We start from the raw sequence: 21,057 nt of genomic DNA, 5'->3' as shown, positions 1-21,057 counted from the left end.
ATTCCACTTCATCACACGTGAAGTGGAAGCACAACAGAATCATAAAACAACTTCCGACTGACGCATTTTCCGAATGCATTGCCGTTGATTACTTCTAATCAATCATAAATAACATGTAATAAATCACAAACAGTGATGATGAACTTAATGAGAGTACTTTAACAGCACGTAGCATCAGTAAACTCAATTATTTTCATGCGCGCGCTACAGCGCATTACTGATTTTATTTAACAGCTTTGAGTACCTTCACGTCCGACAATTACATTTAAATTACCGAAAATTAATTAATCGTTCCAGCCTGCTGACAAAGTCACGAATAAATCGCGTCAACGTGTACGTTCGCGACCAATTGTCGAGTGACAAAAAGACCACGTTCTCGTATATACGTACGACGTACGTACAAAGCGTGCAATCACTGCATCGATACATTTTTTTTTTCAGTTGGAAAGAGACAATCCTTCCCACATTCGAAACTTATACGCGAAGCTGCACGCAGTCGGCATGTTTCACGCTCACGACTTGCTATTATATTATAACTCCTGTACCATCATGAGCGCCTCGTATAAATGTTCTCCGTCCTATTCACGACACGCGGATTTGTACTCAGACAGTGCAACATTTCCGCTCTTTTGAGCGATGACAACGATAGAAACAATGAGCAACGCCGGTCCCTTTGGTAAACTCTTCCTTTCGCCGCATGGCAACAAAATGCATGACAAAAATAGGAAAAAAAGAGATATGAATGAGTCAACTGTGCACTTTCGACTTTCGAACACTATCACGCGCGAGAAAATAATGAATGTGATAATTGTCCTCGTGAAAACGAATAATTAATTGTCACGGAAGCATAAAAATAAATTTAACTAAAATATTCAAGTCGTCCCCGATGGTTTTTGTATTTATGCATTTTTTTAATCGAGACATTAAAATAGTAATACTTCCTTTAAATAAAATAAGTTAAAATGTAGCAATTTTTATATAATAAGTAACATAATATTGATAATAAATTAAATAAATAAAATTACATGCATAAGTTTATAAAGTAATTTTTCTAATAGTACAATGATATAAATTTTGTATATGTTGTATACGCATATAGAACAGCAAAAATTTCAAATAAACTTTACCGTTTCATCGACATTTAAGGACATAATTTTTTTAAGAAAGAATCGTAAAACATTGTGACAAGGATCTCAATTTCCTCGAATCGCTTCGAGGTCGAACATGCTCGAGGCAGCAACGGTATCGATATGTACATGAATCAAAAAGCGCCGCGACGTCGAGCGCAATCGAAAGACGATACGAGAGAGCGGAATGCCACGAATTTCGTTGACGTAGCTCTATATGTACACCGATGGAGTTCCGCCATTGGCCGGCAGCAGTAGAGAGACACGCGTATAGTCAGCCAAAAGGGGAGTAGTTCGATATTGGTCAGACAGTGGAATGCCCTCTGTTCGCGCCAGACAACAAGATTTCTCTGTACCTTATACCGATCTTGTCAGCTTTATAGAGTGGTAGCTCGCAGAAAAAACGAAAGATAAAAGGTAAAAAGAGAAAAAAAAGACAACTTGAAAGAAAGGGATAAAAAAGCGGCGCGAAGCTACGAAGGTAGGGAGAAACGATGGAGGATTAAATGAAAAATCGAAAAGATCGAGTGATAACGATTGCAAGTGCCGGTAAGCTGCTAAATGTGGATGTCAGATCTTTCCACAACACGCGCAAACAGGAAAGGATGGCAGCAAATTGGATTTCCTTTAAGAGAAAAAAAGGAAAAATACGAAGGAAGCAACGAAGAAAATAGAAAGTGGAAGATGTAGAAAAATCTATATTTATTATCTTGGTGTGCGGGCAAATTCAACTTTGATATCAAAGTAGATAAATACATAAACAAAAGGTTTTTACGCAAAAAAAATATATATATACACACATATACATAATATATGTGTTATATGTAAAAACTTTTGTATGTATAACTTATCTATTTTCAGAAATATAAATATAAATTTTATATATATATATGTGTGTGTACATGTACGTATGTACGAATGTATGTATGTATGTATATATGCAACATTTAAAAAAATAGAGAAGAGAATAAGAATCGCATACAAAGGAAGTTAACGAGAGATCGGAAGGAATAAGATACGAACGATACGAATAATAACTAGTATTGAAGTAGAAAATAATACAGGAAGCGAAAGAAACGTTCGTTACATTCGTAATTCGAATCTCGATTTAATATGAAAAAAAAAAACGCAATGAGAGAAAATATAAAAGGCGCTTTGAAGAGGCGCATGAGAGATTGCGCAAGTATGTGTGTGGATAGTTTCAAGATGAATCTTGAGGAAGCCATAGTCTGTGCCCAATGCGCGGGTTAAGGATGAACCGCCTTAACATCCCTGTCTATTTGTCGAATAAAATACGGGGAACCTGGCAACCGCATAAAACGTGCATTATTCTCAACTTTTTCTCACTCGCGGATTCGACGTCAAGCACCCAGGTAACGCTAGGCAAATCTGTCCCTATCAGCCGCAGACGGACGTTACTCCTGTACTTCCTCCCTTATTATTTGCCTGAGGAATAAAACTGAAATTCCAATGATTGATGAAAAGTGGAAATGATAATTTCGAGAGCATGATGCGTTATAAAGTTATCTATAAATAAAAACTTGTTTCACTTTCTAAATTGATCCAGTTTTCGACATAGAAGACATGCAATAGTATTGAGATTACACACTTGCGAGATACTATCAAAAACAATGCGTTTAAACATTTGTATTCATATAATTCTCTTTTAACAAGCATAATAAAGAAAATTTATTAACTCAGTTTTCTATTTAATCCTCTATAATTCTATTAAATAATCTTTTATAACTTATTTCTGTTAACATCATATTTACCAATTATTGCTGTTTATCTGCATTTCATATTTGTTAGTACGCCGTAATCCCTTTTATCGTCATGCATTTTGATTAACGAACTTCGTCGATCTGATGCTCTGCATTTTAAATTAGCAGTAATAAATTGCAAAATTATAATGACTCTGTCAATATGCATTTGACAATATTAATCCCAAAGAAATGTGCCGTTTAAACTGATACAAACAAAGTATTCATAATTGAATATCGTGTGCACCAAAATATCGGGACTCAATTAAAATTTCTATATTACAAATTGAGTTTATACATTTTCTCATTTTCATACAGCTTTATGTTACAGCTATTATATAGCAACATGCGGTATGCGTTACATAACTAAAGCTAAGTTTGATAGCCGGAGAAACATGATAATCATCAACGTATACCACGTATATTATGGAATTATTGTCAAAAGGTGTCACATCGGTCCGACATTGTGACCACCATTAAATTTATCGTAAATTGACTCAAATTTTCTGATAATCGATAGAGCTCCTAAAAGCCGAAACAATATCCGACACAACAATCCCGATGTTGTTAGAATGAAATAAATATAATTAATATGCATAATTAATAAACAAAATTAATACATTGTTCATTATTAATTAATATGTCGTTAATTATTCATTATTTAACTTTTTTGTTTATATACTTTTATTTATCCATTTATTTCTGTTTGTTTTTTTTTTTCAAAATAAGTAAATTATAATTATATTATTAATCCTCCACGAATGCAAACTGACAGTGATATATATACAATTTTAATTAAATAATTGAAACATTTTTATCGCATGAAATCTAACGTTTGTTGCGTTATTCGATTGTTAATGTAACTGCACAATCGCGATCTTTCGTACATCTTTCATCTTGATTTTGCGATTCACAGAACAATGTGTATGGCAAGGTATAATGTACAAAACAAAGTATGAAAGAAATACAAGCCATTGCATTTCAATGAAAGCTTACTTTGGCCGCATTGGCGTGCTGGACGCGCGCTTCCGGGTTGGAACACTCGCGGTTGATTTGTTTTTCTCGACTTCGCCAGGGTAGACGTTAAGTGTGCTCAACGTCTTATCGTGCGCTGCGCGGATTTCGGTGCCATATTTCATGCGGCAGGCAACTTTTAGCGCTCTTCTTTCATATTTACTCGACCGGTTTGCGAAAGGCACAATACGGAAGATATAAATCTAGAGATTTATGAAGTCGAATGCAGTTCATTGAGATACGCGAAATAAGTCGAAGTATCGGGAAGCGAAAGAAAGTAATTGGTCACGTTTCCAGAATTTATTCTGCAGCAGTCTGAATCAATTTTCCGATATCACATGAGCGTTTATTTATAAGCCAGTTATACATATATGAATTAAACTTCTCAGATACTAACAAATAAGATAACATTTCTAATTGTGTAATTAATATCAAGTATTGTATTTCTTCTAAAGACTTCTGCTTCTCTCTCAACGTCATCATTCTCATACAAATTTATTTTTATGAATCGCAAGAAATTAATGTCAAAAAATCCTTTTTCGTCTATTTAGACAGTTTGAAAATATTTCATAAAAAGATCATATTAAAATCACAAAAATCTTTCCATATATAGTATAAATAATATCCTACATCTATGTTAACGTTAAAAAGTGCCGTGTTAAGCAGAGTTGTGAGTATACCGCTGGTTGCCGTTGTCAGTGCAAAATACTCGTGCAGGAACCGAAAAATAAACATCGCTGTAAACCAGGAATAATCAGATGGTGCATAGAGAAGGAGGCACAAAAATGTATGCGACGAGAGTGTACAACTACACACGCGTCACGCCCCGAGTGAACGTACCGCGCCACGGGAGATAAAAGCTCGCTATGCTCCTCGTTCTGTTTAGCGGTTGGATATTAAAAATGGAGCAGAGAGCGAAGAGCAAAACCACGAAGCAAGCTTTATTCAGTCGGGGACCGTGAGCTTTCGAAGAGCGTCACGCGCGCGTCAACTGGTGGCGCGATTGTTTCGCGTAAACTTGTATACACCTCGTCGCAGAGAGGTAGAAGTGCAGCCGGTAGAACGAATGACGCGTCCATCTAGCGAAAAGGAAAAAGAAAAAAATAATGGAAGATAAAATGCTTTAGGGCAAACTTTTAGGGCAAATGCATATTCATGTCGTAGCGATGCGACCGCTGGGTCCAAGTGGCGCGAATTAATATGCATAAATTCTGCCATTACCAGTGGCTCAGGCAGCTTGAAACGTCTCTTCCCCCGATTTCCGGAGATCCGACCCACTTGCTGAAAATTCTTAAGGACGGCAACACTTTTACCCAGTACGATACCCACTTGCTTAAATTTGGGTGTAACAAAAGTAAGAAATGCCAAGAAGTTTCTTATCGCAGCAAGTCGCGCAATATCCACCTTGTGTAAAAATTTTTAATCAAGTTTTAATCAAAACTAAGTTATAAGATAGATGAAGCAAATATTGTTGAAAAAAATCACAACAAAGTATAAATATAATATTAAAAGGAAAGAAATATTTTTTAGAAAAATTGGATATTTACAATTTATTTCTATTTTAGAAAATTGCCTTGAAATTAACGTTTTATCGAATAATGAAAATTCCTATTTTTTTTATCCTTTTACAAAAATGACAAAATAATTCTAACATTTTTAGAATTGAATAATAAATGTCTTTGATTATTTGAATATGACAATGGTTTTTAAAAAAGGATTATGTGAAATGTAAAAGTGAACAATGTTGGGAACGCTAAAACTTTACCTTCTCAATTATACGTCCCGGAAAAATTTTTCTCTCATATGTTATTGCTCCTAAATGTATCCGGCACGTTCCTAAAAAAAACTTCGTCAGTCGGAATTTTGCGAGAATTTAATCATTCACGCGAAATTGAAAGGCTTTATGCAAGATAGCATCACGTTTTCGGAAAAATTCACATACGTCTCACTTTTTCAGAGCGCACATAAAAATGCGTTATATCCAAAAAATTCGCCATTTTTTTCTAAAACTCAGATAAAAATTCTTTATATAAAAAAGGGAATATTATTTTGATTTATATACATTTATTTTGACGTAATCAATTGATGCAATCGTTAAAAATATTCGAATAATATCGAGCGCACAAATTATAAATCAATATATCAATGTCGAGAATCACTCATTAAAATAAATAAACGTATGTTTCAAACCGTTTTTATGTATAAATCTTTGACGATTTTAAAACTATATAAAATATTTAACATATGTGTGCCTACATCACCTGAGACATTTCCTTCACTCGTATATAACACGATTCATAATTCATGAGTTATATATTCACAAATTATTTACGCAGTAGTAATCAATAAGCATAACAATCAAATTTTACGCATAATACTGATTATATTAAAACATAAACGTGAGGAGAACGACTTTACTAAAATATTTAAAAATTTAACTAGATACAAATCTGAAGATAATTTTGTCAAAATAATTACGTAAGAATCTCTTACGCAATACTGCAAAAAGTTTTGACATTTCAACAACTAATTTGAGTTCCTACATAATTATTTTAATACTCCAATAAAATTATTTTTTAATTTAAATCTACTTAAATTTTTAAATATACCGACAAAACCGTCCTTTATTAAGCAAATACAGCCAAATGAAAAATGAACGCAGTTGTGACCTATATGGACTTAATTTTTCAATAAAAAATTCATCTTAAAAAAATTGAACATCGGAGAGCATATCGTGAGATACTTACCGAGCACGACCAGCTTCACCGGTTTGCCGAAGAGAATCTTCCCCCGGTCATCCTCCAGCGTGCAGCCCCACACACCATCGTCCTCTAATCTGACGTTGTCTATGTGCAGTGCTGCGGTTGTCGAGTCGCCGATGTACCGGTGCCCGGTTCCGCTCATTTCCGTTCTCGTGTCTATCGTGATCATATCCACCGGACTACCTTCGTGTAGCCACGTCGCCGGTCGTATTCTGTAACTTCTGACAAGGAGCGCAGCGTCCGCATTATTAGTTCACCTAACAAACTTCGTTACGCCCGATCTTCAGGCGACAAAGACACTTCAGCCGTATCCCCGCATTACTATCACAGGGGGCGACTTTGTTTCCGTAAAGGGAATAATTTCACCGTAATGTATTCAAGGCAAAAGTTACCGTTATTATAAAGTGAAACCGGATATTAATATGCATTAATATGATGAGAGGATATTATTATATAGACATACACGCGATGAAAAGACATAAAAGCTTACTTTAAATATTACAAAAAAAAAGATAGAGATTACGATTGCGTATTATGTTATGCGATTTATTTGAAGTTTGAACATGATATTTTTTTCACTTAGACAAATTTCATTTAAAATATTTGAGATATACTTCAATTTTAACTCTTCGAAGTGAGTTTTAACGAACATGATCACGACAGATTGATTTAATTCGAACACGCGTGTTACCTTGCTCCCGGCAGTAATAATCTCGAGTAATTTCCTTCCAGTTCGCAGGGTAAGATGACTTTACTATGAGGCTTCACTACAAGTTCCAATGGCGGATTGGATGACGTGTCGGCCATATCTGAAGATAGAGCAATGTTGGTTGTGGTGGAAGAACTGGTAGACCATGACTCCTCTTCGGGGGCCAAAAGGGCCGCGGGTTGCACTACTTCGTCAGGTAGAGGTATCAATGTCGAGCCGGACGTCGTCGTTGTGCTCGTCGTGCTGGTGGTAGTTCGCCTGGAACGCCGGCTACCCTCTTGCCTGCCTCGTAGCGCAAAAACACCAGCCTCGTTCACGGAACCTGTAACAACGACGAGGTATAATGGCATCAGCCTCTCTGACGTGGCCACCATTAAAGAAAGTTACTGTGATTTCATTTTTCGTCAGTTTTTTTCTCGCTCCTTTTACAGCGTGTCGCCTTATCGCGCTTTTGTTATTATTGACATTGACAGCGCGTCCCGGTTTTATGTATTCCTGGATAAACCGTCGCGTGACCTCTCGACAAGAAACCACGCTTCGACCACGAGTTCAACTATTATCGGTATTTACCACGTACTGTTGTAACTATTTTACGCCCGGCCGCGATTGATTAACTGAACGGACAGGGAGATTAATTAGGATATAATGTACTTGTATGTCGAGTTATATATAATTAAATAGTTAATGCAATTATAATACATAAAACCCTCGATCATAGAGTTTACGTTCTTTTTGCAATATGAATGTTCTCTAAAACTTAATCCTGACACGAAAAGTGCAGATATGCATTTTAATAAACGGATTGTATTATTAAACTCTTGAGCAAACCTGGAAAGAGGGGACACGTTGCATCCGCCCAAATTCAAAGGGCGGATAAATTTTCCAGCCGCCCGTTACGGTAAAACAATAAACGGGATTAGTTGTCCGCCTTTATCACGCTTTCACACCCCCCCGGAAAGTAAATATTCTGAAGAGACTGAGGCTTGATCGAGTTAGCGCGGCTCTGGAATTCGATAAAGCCGCGACAAGAACGTTGCGAAAGACACTTTCCATCCGGCGAGGAGGCGTCGTTCCGCACGCTCGGTCACCCTCACCTAAAACTGCTTGCCTATCAAGCTTGGTCGACCAAGACTTCACGGAGAAAACTAATTATGGTTCCGATGAGCCGCAAATAGCTGCAACTACCTAACCTAACCTAACGCAACTAAGAGCTCTCTTCCCGGGACTCGCCTTCTCATCCTGCAGCCGCGAGTCCCGCAATCCCTCTGTAGCAAGCCAGTATAGTTGAGGGTGACCGACAGCTCAACTTGTTTGCGTGCCATGAGGCAATTCTACGGTGGCTCTTTCATTAACGTTCTCTCTTGCCTAACGGCTAAAGCACATACTCCATTCTTTTGAACTTTTGTTACAACTGCAACGTTAGCCTTTATACTTCTTTAGACGAGCTTCTGTTCTTTCGTTCTTTGTTAACAAGTATCTTTATAATATCATGGAAAAAATTTAATTTTTCTAAAAATAAATATGTACATATAAAGTAGTTTTAAATATGTACATATAAAGTAATTTGCAAAAATAAAGTTGAAAATAATAGGAACAGAAAATAAAAATACATATATATTAATGTATGTAATATTCTAAATCAGCATTTTTCAATCTTTTTTACTAAAGAATGAATTAAATTTGTCGAAATGCAATATTAGGTGTACATGCTTGAGTGCTTGTTGTCAGCCTGTCGTTTAACAAATATCGCCAACACATTCAGAAATAAACACATTCAGAAATAAACATAAAGATTAAAATAAGATCAAAATGAGATGAAATGGAATATAATTTAGATAATTTTCACAATTTTGAAAATATTTTTTACTTCGAATTACTCGATTTTTTATTTATTTCTAAATTTTTTCACTTCTTTTTCATCTTCTTTGAAATGACCTTTTGTGGCAGGCCACAGTATGCTGGTTAAAAAGCCTTGTTCTAAAAGAATGCAATCATGTGAGATTGATGACAGCTTTAATTAATTTCTTTTTATTATTTGTGAAAGAGATATTCTAGATAGTAAAATAATTTTATTTTTGATAGGTCTCTTGCTTAATTTTAGAACTCTATTTAATTAGTATGCAATGCAAGTGTGCAAATATGCAAGTTACTAGAAGAGTATTAGTATCAAGAAGAAATAAATACTCTACGCAAGTAACAGGACTCCAATTCTACTTTTACTAGCCGTGTAAAGTCCTCACGAAGCTGCAGACTCCGCAGAAGACGAGCTGACAACTAAAGTTCTTCGTATTTCTCAAGAACTATTAAATTGAAGTTCTTCAGAGCTACGAAGAGACGAAACTTTACAACAAAAGAATGCGTTTGTAGCATATTTTATTTTTGCGATTAAACAGTCGTTGATTTATTATCATAATAAATATAATATATTTCATGAATGTTAAATTATATTTATTATGAATCTTAATTGCAAAATGGTAATCCAATTCCTTCAGTAAAATAATATTTTGTTATATTTAACTTCTATGTGTGTTAAAATATAAATCAATTACTTTTTGTGGTTAGTTTCAAAATAAGCATCGTCCATATTAACGTATGCGTTTAGTAAATAATAAACTGAAGCAAATTTAATCATTTTCTTGAGTTAAACTCCATTGTTTTAATCAAATTAATATACTATAGATAGAACTATAGATAGAAGCAATGGTGATACCAATGATTAAAAATATCTTAAATATAATTTGATATTGTGAATTTAACAGTATAGTTTACTTTATAATAAGTTTATTTCAAAATTATCTATCATAATTACATATTATTATACCAATTGCTAGCTCTATTCTTTTTACATATATTGTATATACTGCTCAATAAAGATAACGAAGATGAATTTCTTAGACTTCTTAAAGAATTCATATAAAATTCGATTTCACGTACTATAAATATTTGTCGTACAAAAATTTAGCGGTTAAAAGATGGAAGCGACATTTCGACAATGGAAATCAAATGAAATTCATCGCTTCCGAGGACAAGAACGAAAATGATTTTAGCTATATTGGACGCAAAAGAAAATATATCGACCTGTAGCGAGCGTAGTCACGTAGCGATATCATGGTGCTGGCCAATAGCGAGTGGCCTCTGTTCATCAACGTTCCCAATAGTACACCCTACTAGTTATACACCGCTATCGAGTGGATGTTGTTCGACGTTGATGCATGCATTATTCAGGCGGTGTATCCATTCATTATTCATGTCATGATCAATAGATGTCAACAGACCGCGATCTGTATCTGAGCACGTCGCTATGGCAGAAAGTGAAAGTGGCGGCCAAGCGAAATATACGTTGATGGGTCAGACCCTCTCAAAGGAACGTTGCGAATAGGACGATGCAACGAATTTACAGCGGCCACGCCGTATATCCAGTCGGGGACACGACATAGGCGATGAACCTTTGATTATGATAGAAACTGATACATGCTTAGGAAACTTGTTACCATCACACAATTATATCGTTCGACACAAAATTGCCGCTTCCAGAATACATATCTATTCTACGAAAAAATAATCAATTATTAAAATTAATAACACATAAGTTTTAAATATACAAGTTTGGTGGAACTAAACAGAATTTCTGATTTTTATAATCAAATATTTTAATGTTTAATCAGAATATTTAAGTAATCAGTTAAAGTTTGATTAGTATAATATAATAATATTCAATTATTTGACTATTACGACTATAAGAGAAAAAAGAGCATGATTGGATTAATGTGACATATGTAATGATCAAAGAAGTATTGATAAAATTAAACAAAATTTCTGGTTATCACAATAAAATAATCTAATATTTTAATTAAAAGTTTTTGCAACCAAAATTCATGTAAAAAGTATGTTTGATTATCGTAACTAGAATATAAATATATATGAAATTAAATTTATCTGGTTATTTTAATCAAAATTATAAATCATTCATATTTGATTATCAAACAGTCTGATTAAACGTATTTCAGATTAATTCAATCAACTTTTTTCAGTGCATATTGATTTATTAGCAAAACACACATAAGCTATCAGTTCGTGTTAACCACAAGTTTTTTTTCAATATGTATTACGAACAATGTCTCCTCATTCTCATTTGGCGAAATTAACGGCATTTATTGTTTATAGTCAATCATCAATGAGAGGGATCGAGCACTAAATTCGCTCGATTTGTGCTTTTCTGTGCGCAATGTTGATGCATTGCGATTCGCGACAATGCAAGACGGTAAAGCGGTTAAGAGGATTTGTCACCTCGTGACACCGGATAAACTCCTTTTCCGCTATGCGCGAGGCTTTCGTCGCCACGAAGTGGTAAATTTCTCTTCACATACGCGCCGTCAACGTACGTCGCTGCTATTCTCTCGCATCGCGCATCAAAGGTGAAATATGCGAGTTCGCTATGGGAATTCCGATAATTTGGAAAGAGGAGCAGGTAAACTTCAGCAATCCCCAAAGCATTAGATTTGTCGAACGTTACGAACGAGGGGCAAGCTTTGTAACTTCGTGCTGCGAAATACTATGCGCTGCATGAACCAAGTTTCGTAAAGTAGCGTTCCTCTTTAGTTGTTATCTACTTTACGTTATCAAACCACTAATTTTATTCTCTCTCTCTCTCTCTCTCTCTCTCTCTCTCTCTCTCTCTCTCGGTTTAACTCGGTTACGATTCGACTAAAATTCTAAATGATTTTTCTGTCAAGAAATACTTTGAGTGCGAATACTCTCGAGTTCAGTTATACGATCTTATCAAAAATGCATAAAAGTTTTTAGCTTATGCATTTTCTATTATATTCGTACGATAAAACCAGTGTGAAATGCTGTATTCATACATACATCGTAATTCTAGTAACTGGGTTGAATAATAGCCTTTTTTAAAACAAAATGAACAAAAGTAGTAGAGGAAAACCTTTACTATTTAATATAATTTATTATTCTTACATTTTTTTTAAAACAATGCACCGATTTATTTGCAACTACATTTTAAAACAAATGAAATTACCTATATATTTTTAATAAAAAGTATACTTTGTCAGATATTACACATTTTATATGTCGCAAAATTACTTTACGTTAAATGCTCAAATATCACCATGACATTTTAAATGTTTTCTAATATATTTTTGTCTTTTATAACATTACCAAATTAGTCATATAAAGATAACTTACTGTAATTTGTTCAAGTTATTTTTGAAATAAATCTTCTGCAAATACATGTTACTTTTTAAAAACACTAATAAGAAAAAAATTCATTTAATTACTTTACCATAATACATTTATACATAAAGTAGATAACGATAAAGTTATTATTAATACAAGTATATCGGTAAATTTTTGATCGAAAAAATACAATCACAAAATGAAGTTGATCATATTAAATAGTGGATGATTTTTCTCTATCACTTTTTCCGTTTTTCTTAAAAGAAAATTATCTCATCCAGCCTAGTTACTAGGTTCATTCTCTCTCTCTCTCTCTCTGTGTGTGTGTGTGTGTGTGTGTGTGTGTATGTGTATCTTCTTTATAAATTAATATACATGATGTAATATGATAGTTGTAATTCAATATTTAACCTATCAAATATCATAATCATAAATAATACATACAATATATTCGATCCTTTACCAACTTTTGTTGTGTTATCTATAACTGAGAAATGATTGATCAGAAATTAATACAACGAATACTCGCGCAATGTTGTAATTAGGTCAACAGGGAATTCTATCACGTGTTTCGCTACGATATTGGAATGGAAGCGAAACGAAAATTAATCTGAACATGATCAAAGCGCGTAATCGGAACGCGCGGCAGCAACGAATAAAATACACACAGTGTGCCTGAGAGTGAAAAAAAAAAGAGGAGCGATATTTTATTATGCGTCTTTCGCCGCCGCGGTAACGCACACGTCATATTCTATGTTTGTCCGATTATAGTCACCTGTCTTGTGCTGCCCGGGAATATCCGGTCCCAGAACGTATCAACGAAACCCCGTCTCATCCCGCCGCATTCAGATCCGAGAAACGAGCACCGTCCGTCGCTGATGAAAAGTTTCGAGGGTCCTCGGAGGCTTTCGCATGTCGCCGCAGCCACGGACGGCAATCGCACCGCATAGAAGAGAGCGTCGCGAATGTTAAGAGTGAAATGGATTTTACGTTCGTCTACGCTCCGTTGGTAGATGCGGAGGTGACCTTGCTGTGTATACAAAGCAGCAAAGATCAGAGACGTCCCGGGAGCACGTAGAGAGGCGAGTGGAAGAGAAATAGAGCAAGCAAACGTGGAGCAAACGGGAGGATTCGGTATCGCCAGGTATATATCGCCGAGGGAATCTATCTTTCGCGTGGAATTCGCAGCACGATCATCTCCGACGGCAACGGGGAGTGATTCTCGGTCGGGGGCTCGCGTTCCTGCCCTCCGCATATCTCCACTCTACTCCGTATCTCTTCCTATCTTCGATTCTCGCCGATCCCTCCTTACCCTTTACCCCCCATTCACGGTGTCATCCCTCGCTAAGCTCTCGGTAATACTCTCTCGTCGTGGTGGCAGTTACGAGCCGATTGTCGCTCTGATCCGCGTGTACTAATTCTAGTGGCCGCAATGTCCGTGCCAATTTGGACAGATTTGGATTGACAGGACTAACCTTTAGATATAAATGTTGGATGAACCTTTTAAATATGAACTATAATTAATCAGTATTTGAAAAAGTAACAGCGCGATTTTGTGGATATTAATCATGTAGCTTAAATTGATTATATAGGAACACGGAAAAAACATATTTGGTTGAATTAACTGGAATTGTGGTGGAAAATGAACGATCTAGAATTCTAGTTAAGTTTACTAGATTTCTGGTTAAATCAGAATTCTGATTGGAATAACCATTTTCAAAATCTATCAGAATTCTAGAAGTAACTAATTCCCAATCTACTAGAATTCTAATTAATTCAACCAAATATTTTTTTCCGTGAATATAAAAGTAACAGCGTGATTTTGCGGTCATTAATCATGTAGGTTAAATTGATTGTATATAGGAATAAATATATTATATTAGATATTATACATATATCATAAAAAGTTCTGAAAAAAGTTCGTATGGATTTTTAAATAAAAATTCAAACACTCTAAACTATTTTGAAAAATAATTTTATTTTCATAACATTTGCACACACATCTTTTTCCTGGATTTGAATGTATATATTCACGCAATTCGCCATCTTCAATAGCAGATGGACGTTCCGAATTCGGCTTAGCCTCTAGCGATTCATTGCCTTCCTTAAACCGCTTAAACCATTTTTGTGTGCTGTCCTTTCGCTGATAAAACCTTCCCTACACACACTACAAATACGTTTTGTTGTATTTACTATTGTATTTCCAAGTTTAAACTCAGAGAGCACGAAAGCATGAATTTTTAACTTTTTGCTATCCGTCTTTAATTTTATATAAACAACGAATTATTGTAACAATTGGAGGAAATATCATATATACTAACGACATAAATATAAATTTCTACTAATATCAACTTCATGCATTACATTTGCAAATTACTGACTAAAATTCGACTGAATTCAGTTCATTGCCATGTTAACAAGAAAATCGCACGAACTTTTTCCAGTACCTAATATTTTCCGCGTATATTCTTTCCCTCTTTCATGTGTGTAATTAAGAGAAAAGAGAATATTTGAAAAGTTCTCTATAAACACTGGAGAAAATTTTTTAAAACCAAAATTTATGTACCGTTGAATGTTATCTTATCCCTATTGCAAAACTATATGCAATTGCGATAATTCGCGATAAGATTCGAGTCATTTATCAGTTTTTATTCTAAGCCGCAGTATTATCGCCCATCAAACGAAAAAAAAGGAGGAAAGCTTCGTTAAAGCGAATCCAGCAAAGAGCGAGTATCGACTAAGCAAGAAAAACAAGAGGCAACTCTTCTTGCACGTAAAGGACCGCCTCTCACGTGTTGAGCCAGGTGCAGGTAACTAGAAATCGTTACGATCAATACGACGATAACGGTAACCACCGGCGACCGTAAACATTCCCGGGGCTCTCGGGAATCCATTTGTTTTTAAGCATCGTCGATATGTTATAAACTGCGCTCTCTCTTATTGCTGTTGCCTTAAAACTCCATGCCGCACCGCGCATCGACAATTTTTATATTATCCCGCAGCAGCTAACGCAATTTCGTTCATCCGCGATCGCAAACAGTGCGCGAACGTAATTGCATTGTTCCTAGTTAAGCTCGGTTCCATATCCCGCAGGGTAAATAACCGTCACATTTCGAGAAGCGCATGCGATAATGCTGAAGATATCTTGGTCTTTGCAAAAGTCGATACAAGAACTTCCTTAAATCTTAGCAATAACTGCATCGGCCATCCGGCAACAAAAAGTAAAGGCATTTATGCAAATTTATTATGCGCTATTTACGCGCTTTCATATTCACATATTTTCAATTTTTGCGCTACATCCCTTAAGGCACGTCCCTCTCAGCAAACTGTCATATTCATCCCTAAATCATTTAAAATTGCAAAATTACGATATCTAGCTATGCAAAATATATCTTCGACCTATGCGCTATTATTTCCAAGCAATTTCGATTTTTGCGCTGCAACCCTTAAGAGACTTCTCACGTCTGTCAGCCCCCCCCCTTCACCTCCCCACTTAACCAAATCTTAATGAATAAGTTATATAATAATGCGCTATCAAAATCCGCAAAAAAAATTTTTACGCTCATTTTATTCTTTATAGCTAAACAAAAATTTTGTGGGGGAACTGAATAGGCTGTCAGCTGCCCTCGCGTTAATCGATATGGAAAATCAAATACATAGGATTTATGCATATCATATTCAATCTTTTCAATTTTTGCTACATTCCTTAAGACACTTCCCTCTTGGAGCAAACAATCATATTCATCCCTAAGTCGATTTTTCCAACTCACGGCTACATAAAGTATTCCTTTATAAAACCGGTAATCTTATTTATGATACGTTTCATAATCTATATATGACTGAAGTAATAATAAATAGTTTATAATAATAAGTAAATCATTCACATAATTTTTAAGTTAAATAACATGTAATATATCGTTGGCATACGAAACTTATATAATGAAAATAAACGCTTTTTGAAAAACGCTTTCGTAAAAAAAAGTTAGACAGCTGCATTAAAAAAAGAGAGAGAGTTCTTTTTTAAACTTGCAAAAAGAAAAAGTACGGATGTGGAGCGCAATTCTGTTTTTTGTATGAGAAGTAACACATTGTTTGCAGCGCTCCTTGCATTTCCGTGTTTTCCCTGCCGTGTCCGTGTTTGCTTCCTCAGTAAATATCCTGCATTTTCTCTGTTGAGCGCAGATGTCAGGCGTGCACGACAAACCTCATAAAAATCTGAAATTATAAAGTCGAGGCTGCCGCGGCGTCTCCCGCTGATATCTACCTTATGATATCTGTCTCCGGTATTGCAGGTAGCGCGACCGCAGTTGTACATGTCGAAAAAAATACAGTGATATTTATTTTACACAGAAGCAATAAAAAAAGAGATTATATTCTATACTATTTCTTACGATTGTCGATAACTTGCTTGCATAAAATGATTTTTATATAATCAAGTGGAACAATCTCAACATTACTTCAAGTCATTCTACTCAAATCATTCTATTCATAACACACATCTTCAATATATTTTTTAATTAAAATTTAATCTACAGCGTTATGAAATGCGTTACTTTGTTAAATTTTGCATGGGTAACGCATTTCGAATCTGCGAGGAAACATAACTTTTAGAAACAATGTGTATACGAGTAATAAAACCAATTATTCATTAAATTGCTGCAAAAATATTGATTATTCTTAATAATCCTTGGAGAAACGGATTTATGTGTCTAACGGGAAAATATATACACACACACATATATATATATTGTATATATATATATATATATGTATGTATATATATATATATATATATATATATATATATATATATATACATATAATTGATAAGCTACTCATGCAATAAAGCTCTTTCACAAGATGAGCTCTTGCGAGATTATTCACTGTCGCGATGCACCAAATCCTGCTCGATGTGGCAAATTAGTGACTATCGCATGGATAGCCGGCGTACGATCACCGATCGGGCTCCATTAACGGACACAGCTGTCCGTCTACGTAACGGATCCGTCGGGATTCTAATCTGACCGCAGGGCATGCCTTCTAATATAGATAGAGACTGATTAATTCCGCGGTAACGCGTCGGCCGCGCGCGTTCCACGAGCCGCGTGCGATCCCGATGATTACGAGGGCGTAACGTTGTTACTAACACACAAGGACTCGATCTAGCAACGCGATCTGTGGTACGGACGCAGAAGGAACGTGGACTATGTAAATTAAATTGTAGAACACTCACTGTCGTCCCGACATCGCTGCCCGACCGTAAAAATACCGAGAGAAGGACCTCATCGTCCGACCCACTCGTATGATCGAGTGGACCTACGGCGAATGTTAGGAGAGGAGGGTTTCGCACTGATTGGACGGCTTCCGCTGGTAAACATTCCCGATAGCGTGACTATTCCTCCGACAGCAATATGGATATTGTTCCAAGGAATCGATAGTCGAAATGCGAGCGTATTCGGAAACAGATCTCTCGAATCTTGAGATATACGAATGTACAGTAAATAATCCAAATATTAGCGTTTAATAAAATAATATATTGTGAATAAAGGCTTGAATAATTTTTGCGTGTAATACAATAATTTTGGATTAACTTAAAATTATAGAATTTTTTCGTGAACAATCATATACATGCTTCGACAAAATAATTGAGAAAAGATTTTTTATCAAGTTTTTATCAAGTATTTAATAAAGTTCCTGATTCGGATGAAAAAGATTCTGCGAGAGAATTGTGGGTAATCATAAGACAAACTATAATAATAATTATTTTGATCGTCCAACATAATTATTTTCAAATTTATATTTAGCTAAAGTTTTTACATCCATCAGCCGTTCTTTTTGTATAGGTAATGATAAAAATATATATATAACATATGCTGCATACAAGCGCGATATATAGCCCCTACAATCAGAAAATAATGAACAATCGCTGTTGAAAGTGTTAACTATTATTCGCCGAATCTTTAACGATGGATATATCTTTCGAGTGCCAAGCTAGAGCCATCAGAAAGGGTCCATTCTGGCTGCGGGCCACGTCACAGACTCGGAAGAAATCTCTGCAGCGAACAAATCGCTTGGAACGCGCGTTGTAGGCCCAGCATTCGAGAGATACCGAATGATTGATTCACTTGCCAAGTGGAGCTTACGGTTTCCGCGAGTTTTCTGAAGCCCAGCCAAGAGAACAGCGATCCGGACTCCGTGCCGAATGCGTGTAGATTCATGCAGTGCCAGACCGGAAATCAACCCCCTGCGGTGTCCAAAGCTTCTTGAGAAAAGGGAGGAAACGAATACGATCTTCGTACCAATGCTCGCGAGCTAGCTAGCTAGACTAGCACCCCACGAGCACTTCCATCTAATTGTTACCGTTACGTTCGATCATTTTGCATAATCGGTGCGCAAGTTTCCGGTCGCCCATGCCAAGTGGGAATCCGTTTTAGCAAACTGAGAAGGGTACAATTGCCGAGCAGACGTGAGCTTCTCGTTATAAATTACGGAAAGGAAGAGACTCCAGATCGATGCTGCTGGCTGTGCGATTTTTGAACTTTGAATTACTGAATGATAAAGCAAGGCTAATTTTTCGGATACGTATAACAAATTTATGGTGAAATCGAAACGTCAATATGCTGTTCCAAACTTTTCTTTTCCAAACTTTTTAAAACATCGAAAATAGATCTTCGTAAGTTTTAGAATAAACGTTGAAGCTCTAAAATATTTGAGCGTACCTATTTATACTCAATTTTGAGCCAAATTATTATATAAATTGCAGAATGTAGTCTTAGATTTAACTTTAGGAAACAATTGCGATTGATAAACGTGATTTAAAGGAACACAGATTTCAAACGTGTCTCTTTTATTCTACTCTACGGCAGGGCATATGTAACTAATAGATTCCCTTTCCGATACGACCCTTGTGGGATCTGATGCACGTAAGAAAGGCATGCTAGCTGCCCCGTCTGGTCAGAACCAGCTATCGGAAGCCATTTTATTTATTTACGACCGGTAGCGGATACTTTCAGGTCTAGTTGCGAGTTTCCGATAGCAGTGAAAGATTAATTAAAGCGCAAGCCACCGTGTAATGGGAGAGCATTGCTTTCCACTTAAGATTACACCGCGGGCACGCTCCTGCTTGCAGTTTACTCCGGACGGAAATTTCGCCAGCTGGTGTTTAATAACGGACACTCTCTGGTTGTTACCGTCAATTGCGGGTGCATAAATAAGCGTCGCACTTAATTTCGCCGCTATCGGTTAGCCGGTCGTCGGGACACGAAGAAAAGCGTCTTCGTTAATCGCAATTTTGCGAGCGGATGAACTCGGCTTAAGATCAACGTCGAGCGTCATTATTCTCTCTTTCGCGAAAGCTCGTTGATCTCCAAGAGAAGACGAAGGAAGGACGAGAGGGAAAGAGAGAGACTTGTCGTATATCTGTGTGTGCGATCCTGCTAAATCACCGGTGCCACGAGTGATTGACGTTATTAATGAGGTACTGATGGTGGCTGCACAGGACCGTGTTTCGTATTCCCGTTCGAGCGCTCATCGTCCGTCGTTTAACGGTAATTGTTATCGCACCGACACTCGATTTTCCATGTGACACAAAAATCAATATCTGCATATCCTTTGCCAAACTGAATTAGTATGTAATAAAGAAGAAAAAAATAATCAGAGTTAGCAAAAATCGATATGTTTATATATCACTTTTATTTCGTCTCTTTTAACGAATAAAATTTGTTATTTTATGATTTTCAATATGGCATTACAATAAATGTATAATAAATCGGTATTTTATTTATTTGCGCTCGAGTAATTAGTCGTCAATTTTTTTAACGATCATACACTCTAAAATCCGACAATTTGATACGGTAAAACACGTTCGTGGAATGGTTTAAAATAATAATCGTAATAGATTTTTCTCCGATGTCATTGAATGGGATATGCACAAAGACGTTTCTCTCTCTCTTCAGATGGGGAGATCTTCCCTAAAAACGTTTACGAATTTACGGATATCTAGTCGAACCTTTAGGAAATGCAGAGGGTACATAAAACGACACGTTTCTCTCCCAACAGAGATACTTTTATCGCTTACACATTTAGCGCCGCAGAGGGAATTGCACTGGTGGTGAACGACTCGCCGCGTCGCGGCGAAGAAAAAGCGAGGACGAGCGCTCGCGTTAAAGACGGAAAAGAGGTGAAAGGATGGCGTCGAGCGTAACGCGGACGAAGTGGATGGGTAATACGGCCGTGCACGTCGTAAACCGGTGGAATAAAAAATTTTGTATATCCACCCGTGGCTAATAGAATTGTCGTTGCGGCGGGTCACATTGTGCTCGCGTCACAATGCAGCATCGATCAACATAGGCGAGGTCAATGCTCGAAAAATATCGTTAATTCATGATAAGAAAGGAATCATTAATTTTTTTGTTACATGCTATGACAAATTTTCGAGAATGTTATTGATTCGTTATTGCCAATTACTTTTTAACGACGTATTTAAATGATGAAAT

At 36.2% G+C, this 21,057-nt stretch overlaps 1 protein-coding gene across 5 annotated transcripts in view; it reads right to left on the bottom strand.

Annotated features, from left to right (window-relative positions):
- tei (irregular chiasm C-roughest protein teiresias) overlaps nucleotides 1-21,057 on the bottom strand; it is a 358,357-nt gene that overhangs the window by 139,629 nt on the left and 197,671 nt on the right. For 4 of the 5 annotated variants that reach the window (XM_011069763.2, XM_087416826.1, XM_011069761.2 and 1 more), the window contains exons 4-5: nucleotides 7,355-7,694; nucleotides 6,649-6,884 (exon numbers count right to left, since the gene is read on the bottom strand). In XM_011069763.2, coding sequence (XP_011068065.2) covers nucleotides 6,649-6,884; nucleotides 7,355-7,694 — 576 coding nt within the window. The remainder of the gene's footprint in view (nucleotides 1-6,648; nucleotides 6,885-7,354; nucleotides 7,695-21,057) is intronic. The other variant, XM_011069762.2, reaches the window with a different exon arrangement.

The sequence above is a fragment of the Acromyrmex echinatior genome, chromosome 2 (assembly GCF_024713525.1).
Source record: "Acromyrmex echinatior isolate Ae372 chromosome 2, ASM2471352v2, whole genome shotgun sequence".
NCBI lineage: Eukaryota > Metazoa > Arthropoda > Insecta > Hymenoptera > Formicidae > Acromyrmex > Acromyrmex echinatior.
Note: the sequence above shows the minus strand (reverse complement) of the source record. Positions and strands in the feature narration are given on the sequence as shown.